Below are 14,617 nucleotides of genomic sequence, written 5' to 3' on the forward strand. Positions count from 1 at the left end.
TTCCTATACTGTAGGGTTAAGATTGGCAGGCAAATACAATAGCAAGTTAGCAAATGGGAAGAGAAAAGAAGAGGTCTATAAATAGAGAGGATTCCCAAGGGGAACCTGTTATTCTGCACATCTCTATTGGGACAGAATGCTCAGGAGAGGGACTATGTCTCCCCACCCACCGGCCTTGACTAACTATTGTAATAATGAATTGTAAATGTAATGAAAAAGGGTATTGTTGCACCTGTAGTTTGAATGGAGGGGAGCCCTTGGCTAGGAATTGTTTCAAGGAGGCCCACATCGAATTATAGCAACAGGGCTGGCTGGGATATTATTGTATTAACTATGGTTTGAGTTCCGGTCTATTGTGAATGGTTATGGTGCGAGTGGTCAAAAGTCAATAAATACAGCTGCAACTTTTTCCCCACCAAGCTCTAGCGTGACCTGTTATTAAAGTGTGAGTGCTGGCTACTACTCTCCTGCTATAGCCAAACACGCCCTCTCAAACTTGCCCGTGGTCCTATACAGCACAGCACTGTATCATATCATGTCCTACTGCTCATAACTAGACTTCCATGATAATGTCAACAGTTTAAACCCCCAAAGAGAAGCCGCTCTTACCCATAACACTGTTGAATGAGAAAACATCATACTCACAGCAATGATGCCAATAGAAACCTTCAAGCAGGCCCAGAATATACCAATTCCCAAGATGATGCTATGAACGGTGGAGATTTTGAACAAGCCAGAAAAAGAAATCAAAACTGAAAGACAAAGCTGTATAACAAGACAATAAAAACATAAATTAGGAACTTGTCACATATCTGTTGCGATAAAAAGCCCCACTTAATATTGTGTTCACAAATGCTAGTTCAACAAAAATTCTCCACCTGAGGATTTCTGTTATGAAGCAGGTAAATCACTGAGTATGAGTAATAGGAAGGGGAACTTCTAGGATGCCACATAACCTGGGACTAGGGTTGCCACCTTTTCCGTAAAAAAAATACTGGACTTCCTATATATCTATCTTTTTTCCCTATTAATAAAATATTAAATATTTAAAATACCAGCCAGGTGGCAACCCTACCTGTGACCCAAGCCCAAGGCAAACCCTTAGGGGCTGATTCATCATAAGTTGAGCTTCATGTTTGGCTGAAATAATTTCCCAAAACACAAGTTCACTGACTCGTTTTCAGACATTGATTGCTTTTTTGCTTCCCATGAGCGGGATTTTTTTTTTAAAACTTTTTTTAAATAAGGTGTTTTTTTATTTGTGCAAATGTGTGTGTGTGTGTGTGTGTTTTAATACTTGGACCCACTCACAGCTCTGTTACATACATTGTACACTCATGTTTTCACATGGTGTGAATGTTGTATGGTTCCATTAATGAACTGAGACCCAGACTTATGCTATGTGATCTTTAGCATATGATCCATCCGAGCATAGCAAACTATTCCACTGGGATTCCTGTCACACAAAGAGACTAAAGCTGGCAAATACATGGGCAGATTTAAGCAGCCACTTTGACCTATTTGGGTTTTGTCTCAAACTGCATGCTGTCCTTGTCTGATGGCCTGCATTCCTGTTGTTGTGACCAGCCTGATACCGCCAACTTCAAAGTGGACATATTCGGCAAAGATCTTTTAGTGTATGGCCAGCTTATCTATTGTTATTTACAGTATTTGTAAAAAAGGAATCTGCACATGGGTAATTTTTCTGCTAACTAACATAGGTTACCTGGAAGAGCTGTTTTGAGTGACTGTAATTCCTGTTGTGCTACAGGCTTTGTCTCCTAGCAAAAATTAGACCGGTTTCCCAGGGTATGCCAGAAAAAAAAGTCACCTGTATGACGATGTTTTTTCCACTATCATGGATCACGTTCTACCATGAAAAAAAAACTGTGATATGTGTGAAAACAGACTGCTTGGAGTAATTTTTTGTGATTATGGCAGGATTCTTGACTTGTCACTTTTCATTATACGTGAGGGTGAAAGCAACAAGCAGTTCTTCAGACATGAAATACAAATACCTTTTGTAGTGGTGTTATCATGCAAATCAACCTATACCAAAGAATAAAGCATATTTGACTAAGAGTGGCAGAAGCATCCAATCAGGGACCACATCCATTGTACTGCCCGCACAGGTTCGTGTTCCCTCGCATTGATTCTGATACCCTTAATGGTTTCATTTTGTGCTCTGCAATTTTGCTAATAACCGAAAACCTACAAAACAACTTAGTATCATTGAAAAATGTGTCACTTTGCTGTTGTTTTGTCAGCTCAGTAATCCAGGTGCAGATTCTGAATTGTTACAAATTGCTATATTTATTTGCTACATTAGTTGATACATTTTACAGCAGCATTCGTGGAATATTAGCAACTATTGTATCAATCCTAACAGCTAGAATTCTGCTCAGTAGGGCCAAATATAAGAAATGTAATAACAATGTATCAATTTAGAACAGTTACAGACCCCCCCACAGCTGATTTAAAAGATATAAAAAGGTGAAAAATACAACTTTACATTTCAATATTAGAAAAACAGTCAGAAATAGAAAATAGGAAGTAATTGGAAAAAAAGTCTTTATTTCTAGTGAACTATATGAAACCAACTGAACTGAAAAAAAAGTGTTTGAAGGGGAACAACCCCTTTCACTTAACTTTTATGACATAGAAAGTGATATTCTGAGACAATTTGCAATTGGTTTTAATTTTTTATTATTTGTGGTTTTTGAGTTATTTAGCTTTTTATTCAGCAGCTCTCCAGTTGCAATTTCAGCAGTCTGGTTGCTAGGGTCCAAATTACCCTAGCAACCATGGATTGATTTGAATAAGAGACTGGAATAGGAACAGGAAGGGGGCTAAATATAAAATTAGGCTCAAAAGTTTAACTACCTGGACTACCATCTCAGTCTTCTCTTGAACCACCCACGATAAATGCACATACAAATAGAGGGGATACATGGTACAGATGGCCTTGATCCAGGTTCCTTGCCTGTCACATAAGTTATTATTCTCTCAGTGGCAGTGACACACCGAGAAACCAATGCTCTGGGCATATATACCTAATGTGTGGGTCTCAGCAGGTTACTTGAGAAGGGATCCTGAGGTTCACCGTCTAAAAACAACAGTGCAGATGAAAGAAAGGCCAGTATTTTAGCAGCCCAATTAGAACTGCACTGATTGAAAAATCTTCTCTAGAAACATATGGTAGCACATGCATGGGATTGGTAAGAGACATTCCAGGAACTACCAGTTGCTTTAAGGAGCTGAAGGGGTGGGGAAAGGCATAAATGATATATGGGATTATCATTGGGTAGTTTATTAAAGGTACAGTTATACAATACTGATAAATTTGTATAGTGTCACAATCACATTCAGCATTATCCCATAACCATACAGGCAGGTGTTCTGTATATGGATCCCCTCTTCTACCCCCCTGAAACTGCCTTCTGTTTACTGCCTCAAACATAAGGAATCTATACTTGTTTCGTGTGGCACAGGGGGCAGCAACTCCCAGGCATTTTGACTATATCCACCAGGATCATGGGAAATGTATTCTCCCTGTAGTCTGAATAAATAATTGAGTGTCTTTAAGGCCATTGGACCTGCCATTTATGTTTCTTTATTAACAGTTTTTTAATGTATTTATTTTATTTAGGACTTGATAATCAATAATAAATACTTTTAAGCCTTGCTTCTGGTAGTGGTGATGCATTGATGCATATACAGTTGCTGCATCTTTGGATGTACAGTATTCACATATTATGTTATAAAAGGTTCTCTCCCACTCAAAAGAGAGTATTTTTGGCGAGTTCTTCATTCGACAACCTGTCAATGAACATTGTGCTCTTTCATTCAGGTCAACACAACCACCCTGGTAACCAAACTGTTTTCATTGTTTCATATTTAGTAGTCACTGTGTTACCCCCTAATGTAACAACCCCTAAATGGTGAACTCTGGGCCAAAATCACACATCATATGATCATAGCATTAGCCAAAAACAAGAAGCTGGTATGGCAGAGGGCCACAGAGAGACCATATGAGCCCTCTAATAAGGCCAAAAGCACATCTCAGTCCTCTATTTCTGAAATTCTGACATGGTAAATGGGATGTACAAATTGCTATAAAAAACGAAAGCACGCAGAAGTCTTAGCTCAACGGGATCTCAAATGTGTTTCCACTAGCTCTGCTAAAGAGTTACTCTAAGCAGAGTAGCAAAAGACACTGGGGGTTGTAGTTTACTACACAGGGTTGAATGCAATTTTGATATCCCAGTGTAAATAATATCATAACATATCAAGCAGATGTTATATATTATTGTCTTTTTAAAATTGCATATTTTTTCGGTATTCTGTACAAATATTATTTATTAGGAAACTATTCACTGTGAGTCTCATTCTGCAGGTAAAAAAATAAAATTCTTCTATTTCAGTTCCGGTCAAAAAATTCCCAATTCCAAACTGCAGAAATGTGAGTCTAACCATTGAACATTAATGTAATGATACATTTATAGCAGTTTCTTTCCATTTTATCGCTATCCCACTATAAAAATAACCCCATTTAAACCTTAGCTGCAACTACTGCAATGGCAAGCTTCTCTAGTGCACGACCATCATCCTCCATCCTTCCCAGACTGATGGTACCCAGGGGCCTTTGCCTGTGCATTGTATATCCATTAATAAAACTCCATATTACAGTGGGTGAAAGTAGTACTTACTAAATAGAGCACAAAATAATTGGGTTCCAGACTAGATCGGGATATTGGCAGTTGTCAAATATAATAAAGAAAATAGAGAAAGAAATGAAAAAGTACATTAGCCCATGAATACATTTGTGAGAGATTGTAGGGTGGTGAAAATAAATAAAAGTTGCTAATATAACACAGATGCTGCTGAGAGATTTATCTACTAATTTAGAAAATTGTTAAAGTTCAGAATCTGCACCCATCACTGAGCTACCTGACTGAAACACCAGAAACTTTAAACCTACATTTTTGAAAAACGGTAAAGATAAAAAAAAAAAGGTAAGCAACTGAAAAATTCTTTATTCTGGTGAACAATCTGAAAATAACAAATGAAAAAAGTGAATGGAAGGTGAACAACCCCTTTCAATCTGCAATTCCTAAACTGTGCAGTTACACTGTGGCATGGAGAAAAGGCCTAATGTTCACCTTGATACACCAGATGCCCAGTTTAAAGTTCATTTAGGGTGTAATATCGGGTGGAAACTTATTTGTTGTTCTATTTATTATTGGAACTCTGGCTTTACAATTTGTCAGAACTGGCACATATACTGTATTCTCAGACAGGCCAGAAAAACAATTCCATGAAAAGGAAGCAAAAACTACTTATGTATTTCTGCTCTGTCGATGGTCTCTCTAGGGATAATTTCTACAGACTAAAGTATGGACCGTGTGCAAAAGCATAAAACAAAGAATTTGCCGTAGATTGTGAAAGTTTCTTGACCTACAACTTCATTATGGCTTTAAATGTATTTAGAATTGCTCAATGCAGCGTTTTAATGTATATTCACAAACCCATTCTCTATTGCTGGCCTGTCTGTGGGAAATATGATATACACAGCCTGTAAATGCTGCACTTACTACTGTATATGCTGGTGTCTGGGGGATGATATTCTTCAAAATACAGTGATTGGTTTTGCCTTCTTACTTTTGTGTTCCCCTGACCAACACCTGCTACTCTCCCCCCCCCTGGTCTGTGCAGATCTGTAATAGGCAATGGGGCCAATATGGACACACAAATTCATATAAAATAAGAGAGTTGTAGCTGAAACTTGTACAGGGGGGGCATTTTTAAACTTAAGCATTCATAACTTAAGATTTATGAAAAGTAAATATAATTTCAAGCAACTAAAATATGCAGACTTTTCATGATTTTTAATGGTTTCTGACAGTTCCCTAAGCTCTCCTGCTGATCTTTCTGGCTACTTTGCTGAGCTGGCTGACTACTGTTACTTTGTATCAACAGCCAGCTGTTCTTATCCTACATCCTTCAAACCACACAATTCCCTGCATACGTAATTTCAATAAGAACAGAACATCATAGTGCAATGCATTGTGGGTTATGTAGTTCCTGCATGCGGTCTACAAGCTGTGGAGTAGTTGCTACAATTTGTAACATCAGTGTTTTAGTCCCTCCTTCCCTGCCAGGATTTCAGCTGGATTGCAGCATAGAAAATGGCATTTATTCAAACTTTTTGAAGAAACAGGTAACTGTGATGGATATATTAGGGGTTTCTGTGTTATGTGGGCCTCTTTATCAAATTTTGGTTTGGAAGCCGGAGTTCCCCTTTAAATAATGACTCACTCACTACATTTTCAAACTAAAACAGTAGTGTTGCATAGAATGGCAAGATGTCATTGCTTTTTAGGGGTCACAGTGCCCAGCAAGTAAGGTAACTGCCTTGGGGCTGAAGGAAGCTGTGAAAAATCATATACCCTCTGTATTCTCAGTGTGGCATCTCATCCGCTGGACTCTGTACTGCCAGGCCATTGTCAGTCTGTGCCTGAATCATATACCCACTTACTCAAACAAATTCACAACCCCTTGCTAATCAGTGGCAAACAAACATGTGGCTAGGAGGTGGGTAACAGCAGAATTCTAATTTGGGATCACTGAGTGCTACTGCCATAAATAAAATAAGGTATACACACATATAGAAAATACATTATTTTTTAATTTAGCATTTTTAGGTATTTATACAAAATATGCCACTGTGTCACTCTGCTATGAGTTTTTGAGCATTATTATATATACTATGTTTATGAATTTTTATGCAACTTTGCTATCTTTTTCTGACCACTATATAATTGTATTGGCACTGAATTATTCTGCATTTTGTTTATAGGTAATTGAATAACCTATAGCTTTTGGGTAACTCTGCAATGGGTTTCTGGTTCTTATACTTTTATATGGGCACCCATTCTTAGGATTCATCAATATTAAATTCTGGATATTAATAATACCTAATCCGAACATTATTTTTATGTTTATTGATGATACAATGTACCCCGTTCAGCTGTAAATAATAATAAAACGCCAAGTGACTAAATGATCCATTTGATGCTATAATCGTCATGTGACAATATACTTCTTCACAGTGAAATAGCATTACTTACAAGCATAACCTTCATAAAGTCCACATTATTAAAAACAAAATGGCAGTTGACTAATTTTGTTACCTGAGCCTGTAGGTCAAACGTGAGCAATGAAAAACAGAGGCTCAACATGACATATTGTAGCTGCAAGCTTTCAAGCGCACCTCCCACTCGGAAAGCCATCATATTCTGTCCCAGCACCAGGCTCAAGGAGCACATGACATGAAACAGTCCAACCAGCATAATCACAATAAATCTTGGCTGTTAAGGAAGAACATAAAAGAACATGAGGCATTCATGCAGTAAAACAAACAGGAAGTTGACAGGCTATATTAGTAGTTTGCTTGGAGCACTATAGCCATAAAAATGCTTCAGGTGAAATAAAAGGAATTCGGAACACAATGTGGGCATAGCACAAGAGGGACCCCTGTACCTGAACCGTTCTTAATGCATTTAACACCTCCGCTCTATCTCAGTTAGCATAGAGTGTTGAAATAACATGGAGAGCTACGAATGTCAGTAGGGATGCAGCCTTATGTGGCATCACAAGGTAGATTTTATATATATATATATATATATATATATATATATATATATATATATATATATATATATATATATATATATATATATATATATATATATATATATATATATATATATATAGTGTATATATATATATATATATATATACACAAAAGCCATGAATATCCTGTAAATTATATCCTTATAAACGGTGAGTTCTGATGTCATCAGTTATAAACGGTGAGTTCTGATGTCATTTCTGTCACATGACTCACTGAAACTTGTGTATTATAATAAATAAAGTACCCCCAGTTGTAAAATATGAGGATATTAGAAGTTACCTCGGAGTTCCATGACCTGTATAAAAACACTCGGCCTTCGGCCTCGTGTTTTTATATGGTCATGAAACTCCTCGGTAACTTATAATATCCTTATATTTTACAAAAGGGGGTACTTTATTCACTATATAAAGCTGGAAATGGAGATCGCACTCACAGGTCTTAGAAGTGTTAAATGTCTTTATTCAGTGGACAATCGCTGACGTTTCGGCTGACACGACAGCCTTTCTCAAAAGACGAAACGTCAGCGATTGTCCACTGAATAAAGACATTTAACACTTCTAAGACCTGTGAGTGCGATCTCCATTTCCAGCTTCATATTCAAACTTCAACTAGGACTGCACCCAGGCATAATTGATGACATTTTCGTGAGTGCTGGTTTTTTCGGTCCTCACAGGGACCTTTCTCAAGCCTTGAGAAAGGTCCCTGTGAGGACCGAAACGTCACGTTGGCTGTACATGCATTTTCAATACATTTGAATTTTTTGCACAAAATATATCGGTGTTGCTGGTCTTCTTTATGATATATATATATATATATATATATATATATATATATATATATATATATATATACTCATGTAGAAAGCTGACGCACACTGGGATTTATCAAAATAAAACTTGTTTTATTGGATCCAATAAAACAAGTTTTATTTTGATAAATCCCAGTGTGCGTCAGCTTTCTGCATGAATATACAATTTTTTCTGACTAGCACCTGGGTCTTTGCTTCAGTAAGTGTGTGCCACAGCCGTTCTACATATACATATATATATATATATATATATATATATATATATATATATATATATACACCAATTATTCTCAGCACTCCCTGTTATAAAAATTCAATTGTTTATTATTACATGGTATCTATGCCCAACATTGGGGTCAAAAATGAGGTATAATAGGTACTTATCCAAAGCCTACAACCACATGATCACTATGTGATTTTGTTGATCTAAGCAAATTCTTACCAGCATCATGGTGGCTTTTCCATTATTCCAGAGCTCTAAGCATGACATTGTATTTTCAACCTGAATAGTATACTGCACATGCATGTAAATGCGGTGTTAGGTAATGTTGACCCCCCCCCTTATAGGCTTTCCTATAGTTATCACACGGCTTGTTCTCTTTATTATGTCCCTGTAAAGGAGGTTTATAAGCAAGCGAGCAAACTGTCAGTACTTTACCTTAGACATAACAGCATCTACACACCCAAGTTTGCTACCTTTCATTTACTTTGAGTAGGTCACAGCTAATGTACTGGCAGGCTCATTGCAATTAGCTGCTTGTAAAGGATTTGAAAGCAACAGTTTTTGCAATGTAGGCTTTTGAGCCCATCACTTTCAACTACCAATCCACACTGTGCCAGCTGCAAACTCCATTTAAGTTACCCATTCTTGCTTCAGTGGCTTCTTCATGTGTCTTGCTCCACAGAGAGACCTTTGTCATACTTTTTATGTATGGCCGGTAAAAATTATGCTTGATGCTAATGTTATTAATAGGGAAAAAAGGGCAAGAATATAGGAAGGCCGGTATTTTTTTTCCAGAAAAGGTGGCAACCCTAGTTTAAAGTCAAACGATAATCCAATATGCTGTCTTTCTTATATGTTTTGCTATTGTGCAATTTTAATTTGCGCTGTGGACTTGTTTCACTAAGCTTTCTGATTTCTGTCACTAAGCTAAATAAGCATGTTCGAGGCTCAGAATTCTGCCGTGATCTAAGAGGGATCATTATAAACAATCTTTGCTATGTCATCTCTACAACCAAAATTAATAACGCACTATTTTTAACAGTATAGTCTTCCTTGGTCTGTCCAACCAAGAAGTTGGACAGCTGTGCACTTCCATAAGGAAAGTGGTATCAACCTAGCTTTCAGCACTTTCAGTTGGATCTAAAATTCCCTTTCCTGCTGAAAATATGGCACAAAAGATGTTATGCCCAGGAAAGTTAACACACAAATATTGCCAGAACTGTTTATTGTTTTAAACAAGACACCCAGTAATGCACATCATGTTGGGTGCCAGGCCTTCTTCTCTTATGTAGACAGCAAAACACACCAACTGACTTTTATAGATAGTTGCCAGTATACATTTAATCATATACTATATCCACGTCCATATCCTCCCATTTACATAAATTTTGCTCTCCTTGAACTTTTCTTGAACTTTTCATGGACCTTCCATATTCAATATTAACCGAGTTTGATGCACCAGTTCTCTTAGTGATAAACTGCTGTATTATTTTAAGTTCAAGAATTCATAGGTTAACCGAGTCTGAAATAATCTATTCACTAGGAACTGCGAAATCGAGCTTTCTGACGTAAGTGTTCCGAGATTTTGCACACTCAACAGCAGTGTCTTTGGGAATGAAAATGCTTTAAAGATTAACCCATCGCATGCAAGTTGCTGGATATTTACAAATCCTTTGGGTGCAATGTACAGGTATGAGACCTGTTATCAGAATGCTTGGGACCTGGGGTTTTCCGGATAATGGGTATCATAATCTACAGTTTAGTCATTGCTCTATGGGAACAAACTGTAAATCATATCGTTATAAACAGTGCGCTCCTACATCATTATAAATATGCTGTTTATAACTTGTGGGGAAATTTTCTACAATTTTCCATTTGCACACTATTTATTTACTAAACTCCGAATGCAAAAATCACGAAAAATTTGTGATTTTATTTTTTTTAATAAAATCGGACTTTTAAAAAAAATCATGAATTTTTTGGAATTTATTAAACCCTGAGGATGGGAAAAGTCAGAATCTGAAAATCCGGCATCTCAGACCTGTCGAGGTTGCATATAAGTCAATGGGAGAAGTCCCAATGATTTATTGATGGGCGCTGGGTTTTTGGCAATTAGGGATGCACTGAATCCACTATTTTGGATTCGGCTGAACCCCCGAATCCTTTGTGAAAGATTCGGCTGAATACCGAAGGGGGAAAATAATTTGCTTCCTTGTTTTGTGACGAAAAGTCACGTGATTTCCCTCCCCACCCCTAATTTGCATATGCAAATTAGGATTCGGATTTGGTTCGGCCAAATCCGAATCCTGCTGAAAAAGGCAGAATCCTGGCGAATCCCAAACCAAATCCTGGATTCCGTGCATCCCTATTGGCAATACCCCGAAGTTTTCGGGCAAAATTTTCGGGTGAAACAATTTTGAAAATTAGATGAAAGATCCGAAAAGATAGTGAAAATCTGATTTTTCAAGATTTTTTGGATTTTTTTTCTGCAAACAAAATCTTCAGGAATGTGTATTAATAAATGAGCCCAAAAGACCTGTGCGGATTTGGTCGGCGTTTTTTCCATTATTGAGATTATTATTGAGATAAATTCGGACTTTGATAAATAACCCCCTACCTGTCACTTGTCTAAAAGTCTAACATAAGCAATTATTATTTTATAAAACAGCTCTGGAGTGCATGAAAGCACTCACAGCAATCGCCATCAAGCATGTATCAAAAACTCATTTATTGGTGCATGGTGCTACATTTAATTTTGGTTAGCACCCGGCATAAGACTCTGTGAGTGGTGAGTGCCAATAACCTTTGTGTATGAATGATTCCTAAATTTAATTTTATATATATATATATATATATTAATATCCTGACGACGGTTCAGAGAGAACCGAAACGCGTTGATGTGGGAGAGTTTGTAATACTCTAATAAAAAGATACTTCTTAATCACTATACCCGTGAGTGCTCCTGACTACATTTATTTATTTATTCATTTATATATATATATATATATATATATATATATATATATATATATATATATATATATATATATATATATATATATATATATATATATATATATATATATATATATATATATATATATATGAGAGAAAAACTGCACCAACAGGTCTTTATACAAAAATAGAAAACCTTTTATTCAACGTTTCGGCTCGACCGCTGGAGCCGTCTTCAGGAACAAAACAAAACAAAAAATTATATATAGATATATATATATATATATATATATATATATATATATATATATATATATATATATATATATATATATATATATATATATATATGCTTTTTATATAATTAAATTTAGGAATGATTCATCCCAGGACCAGCACTTCCCTTTGTCAAATTCTTCAACTTTTATTTAAATACACATGTTCGTGTCCAACAAAAAACGCCAAAGTGAACAGTATGATGTCACTGTGGCGTTTTTTGTATTGTTAACACTATTTAAGACTTATTTTGCACATTGGATGTTATCCTTGATAAAGGTCTTAACATGGACCAAAACGTTGGACACGAACATGTGTACTTGTGAGTTTCACAGAGGGAAGTGCTGGTCCTGGGATGATTCATTCCTAAATTGAATTATGTGTCTAAGAAATTGACCGTGCACCCCGAAGATCACCTGAATAGACTGCGGACGAAATTTGGAGATAGACGGTATATATAGCGAATGATTAATTGATTTTTATTGTTACATTGTTTGTTACATATTGTAAGACCCACTGAAGGAAAGTTAAAATCACTGGAGTGCGAAAGACTGCACAACAAAGCCCTGGGAAATTTGGCACCCCCAGTGATTTTAATAGCTTAGCTGATACCCCAGGCTGGTGCTCCTGTTAGCAGAAAACTGAACTGTCCCTGGGGAATTTGGGTGTGAGAATTCTTTCTTTTGGCACCACCAGTGATTATAACTTTCATTTTCCTTTAGTGTAAAGAGGTGCGTAACTTGCTGGCACTAAATAAATAGATGATGATGACTAGTATTTGGTTGTTCCTTGACTAAGAAAGGGGTATGTATAACAATAATGTTTATGGCTGCACATTTTTATAACCTAAACTGTAGTTTCAGTAGAGATTTTTCACAAGAATTAGGCTTTGTACCTGGGATCTGACTACATAAAGCATGTAAGTGGCTTGGTGAAAAAAAGGTTAGGAGAGAGGCATAGCCAGCACGTACGTGTGTAACTGGCCATAACTGGGGTTGATTGGGGATGTGGCCCACATTGTCAGTCTTTTCCCAATTAAAATTTTGCAAATCTTATAGCAGTCTGGTAATTTGTTGCTATGGGTAACTCCACTCTTGCATTTTAGTAACTGTTAATCAGCCTTTCTCATATTTATTTACAGGTATGAAACCTATTATCCAGAATGCTCTAGACCAGTGGTTTTCTAGATAAGGGATCATTCTGTCATTTGGATCTTTATCGTTTAGGTCTACTAGAAAATCTCTTAAATATTAGATAAACGCAATAGGCTGGTTTCTCATAAGATGATGAAGCCCCACAACATCAGATGTTGAATCAGCCACTTTAGTGGGTTTCTGAATTTCAATATTTGGGCATTAAATTCTCTAGTATCAACAGATGTTTTTAACTGCTAATGTGTACCCTATACCTACTAGAAATAAGAATAAGTTAAATGTGTGGAGCGATTCCACCATCACCACTGGGTACGGTAGTATAGGTATGGGACCTGTTATCCAGCATGTATGGGACCTGGGGTTTTCCATATAAGAGGTCTTTCCATAATTTTGATCTGCATACCTTAAGTCAACTGAAATATTATATAGACATTTAAACCCAAGAGGATTTATTATATCTTAGTTAGGAGCAAGTACGCTGTACTATTATTAGATAAACGGAAACTGATATAAACTGAAGCCCAGATCTGTGAAGACCAGATCTGAACCTGAGGAATTTGTACCTAAGCATACATAATAATAATGAATTATGTGCAATAGTGAATAGATTGGAGAAATATACCAGATATTTTGCTATTGCGTTATGTTAAATAATGACCACAAGATGGAGATGTGCTCTCAAGTTTATAATGAGACAAAAAAAGTCTTCAGGGCTCACTACAATAATGAAAGCATTTTTGTTTACAAGGATTAATACCACAGAATATAAATAAGTACAAAACTAGATTTATATTCAAGAGTCTCCTCCTCTCAAGACAGGAAAATGAAAATTCCATCCTTGTATTATGGGGAAATCTTTGCACTGTATATGGCATTTTGAGTCTAATTAGTGCCCCCTGCTGGTAAATCAGCCTTACTGAAAGTCAATTTACTGCACAGTGAGGGAGTAAAAAAAAAAAAGGCAATCACAAGTCTTTAAACTAAAATTCAATTGGATAATCATAGAGAAGCCTTTTCGGGTTCCTTGCCAGTACACTGCTCTCATACCAGCTCCCTTTCTGTATTACCTCTGTGATCAGAAAACAAGCATCTTTCCTTGTGTCTTCCTTGCCCTTTCCTAAGAGCTAACAAAATGAGACTTGGCACACCCACATTGGTTCAAAAACACTGGGGATGCGTTGGAGATACAATGATTTTTTAAATTTCCCATGCACCAACCCCCAATGATGTTGACAATTTGCACAAATAAAAAGGGGGGGGGGCAGGGGCGACGAACAGCAGTGGGCCTAGGGGCACTCACTATGTAAATACGGCCTTGCTCACACTCCAAAATCAATTAGGAGTTGATTCCTAATGAAATTGACCCAAGTGCAAGTGTTAGGGGTCTGATTTTGCTATCTCTATTGTCACAGAAACCACATGACTGATGAGCAAATGTGTTGTGTAAATATGTTGGCATTATATAAATAAAGAATAAATAAATAACAACCATAGAGAAAAAAGCC

At 36.7% G+C, this 14,617-nt stretch overlaps 1 protein-coding gene across 1 annotated transcript in view; it reads right to left on the minus strand.

Moving 5' to 3' along the window:
* Nucleotides 1-14,617, minus strand: part of LOC108696549 — a 35,583-nt gene that overhangs the window by 3,127 nt on the left and 17,839 nt on the right. The window contains exons 5-6 of the mRNA XM_018226017.2: nucleotides 7,194-7,370; nucleotides 646-765 (exon numbers count right to left, since the gene is read on the minus strand). Of these exons, the coding sequence (XP_018081506.1) occupies nucleotides 646-765; nucleotides 7,194-7,370 (297 nt within the window). The remainder of the gene's footprint in view (nucleotides 1-645; nucleotides 766-7,193; nucleotides 7,371-14,617) is intronic.

Source organism: Xenopus laevis, chromosome 7L (assembly GCF_017654675.1).
Source record: "Xenopus laevis strain J_2021 chromosome 7L, Xenopus_laevis_v10.1, whole genome shotgun sequence".
In the NCBI taxonomy this organism is placed as follows: domain Eukaryota; kingdom Metazoa; phylum Chordata; class Amphibia; order Anura; family Pipidae; genus Xenopus; species Xenopus laevis.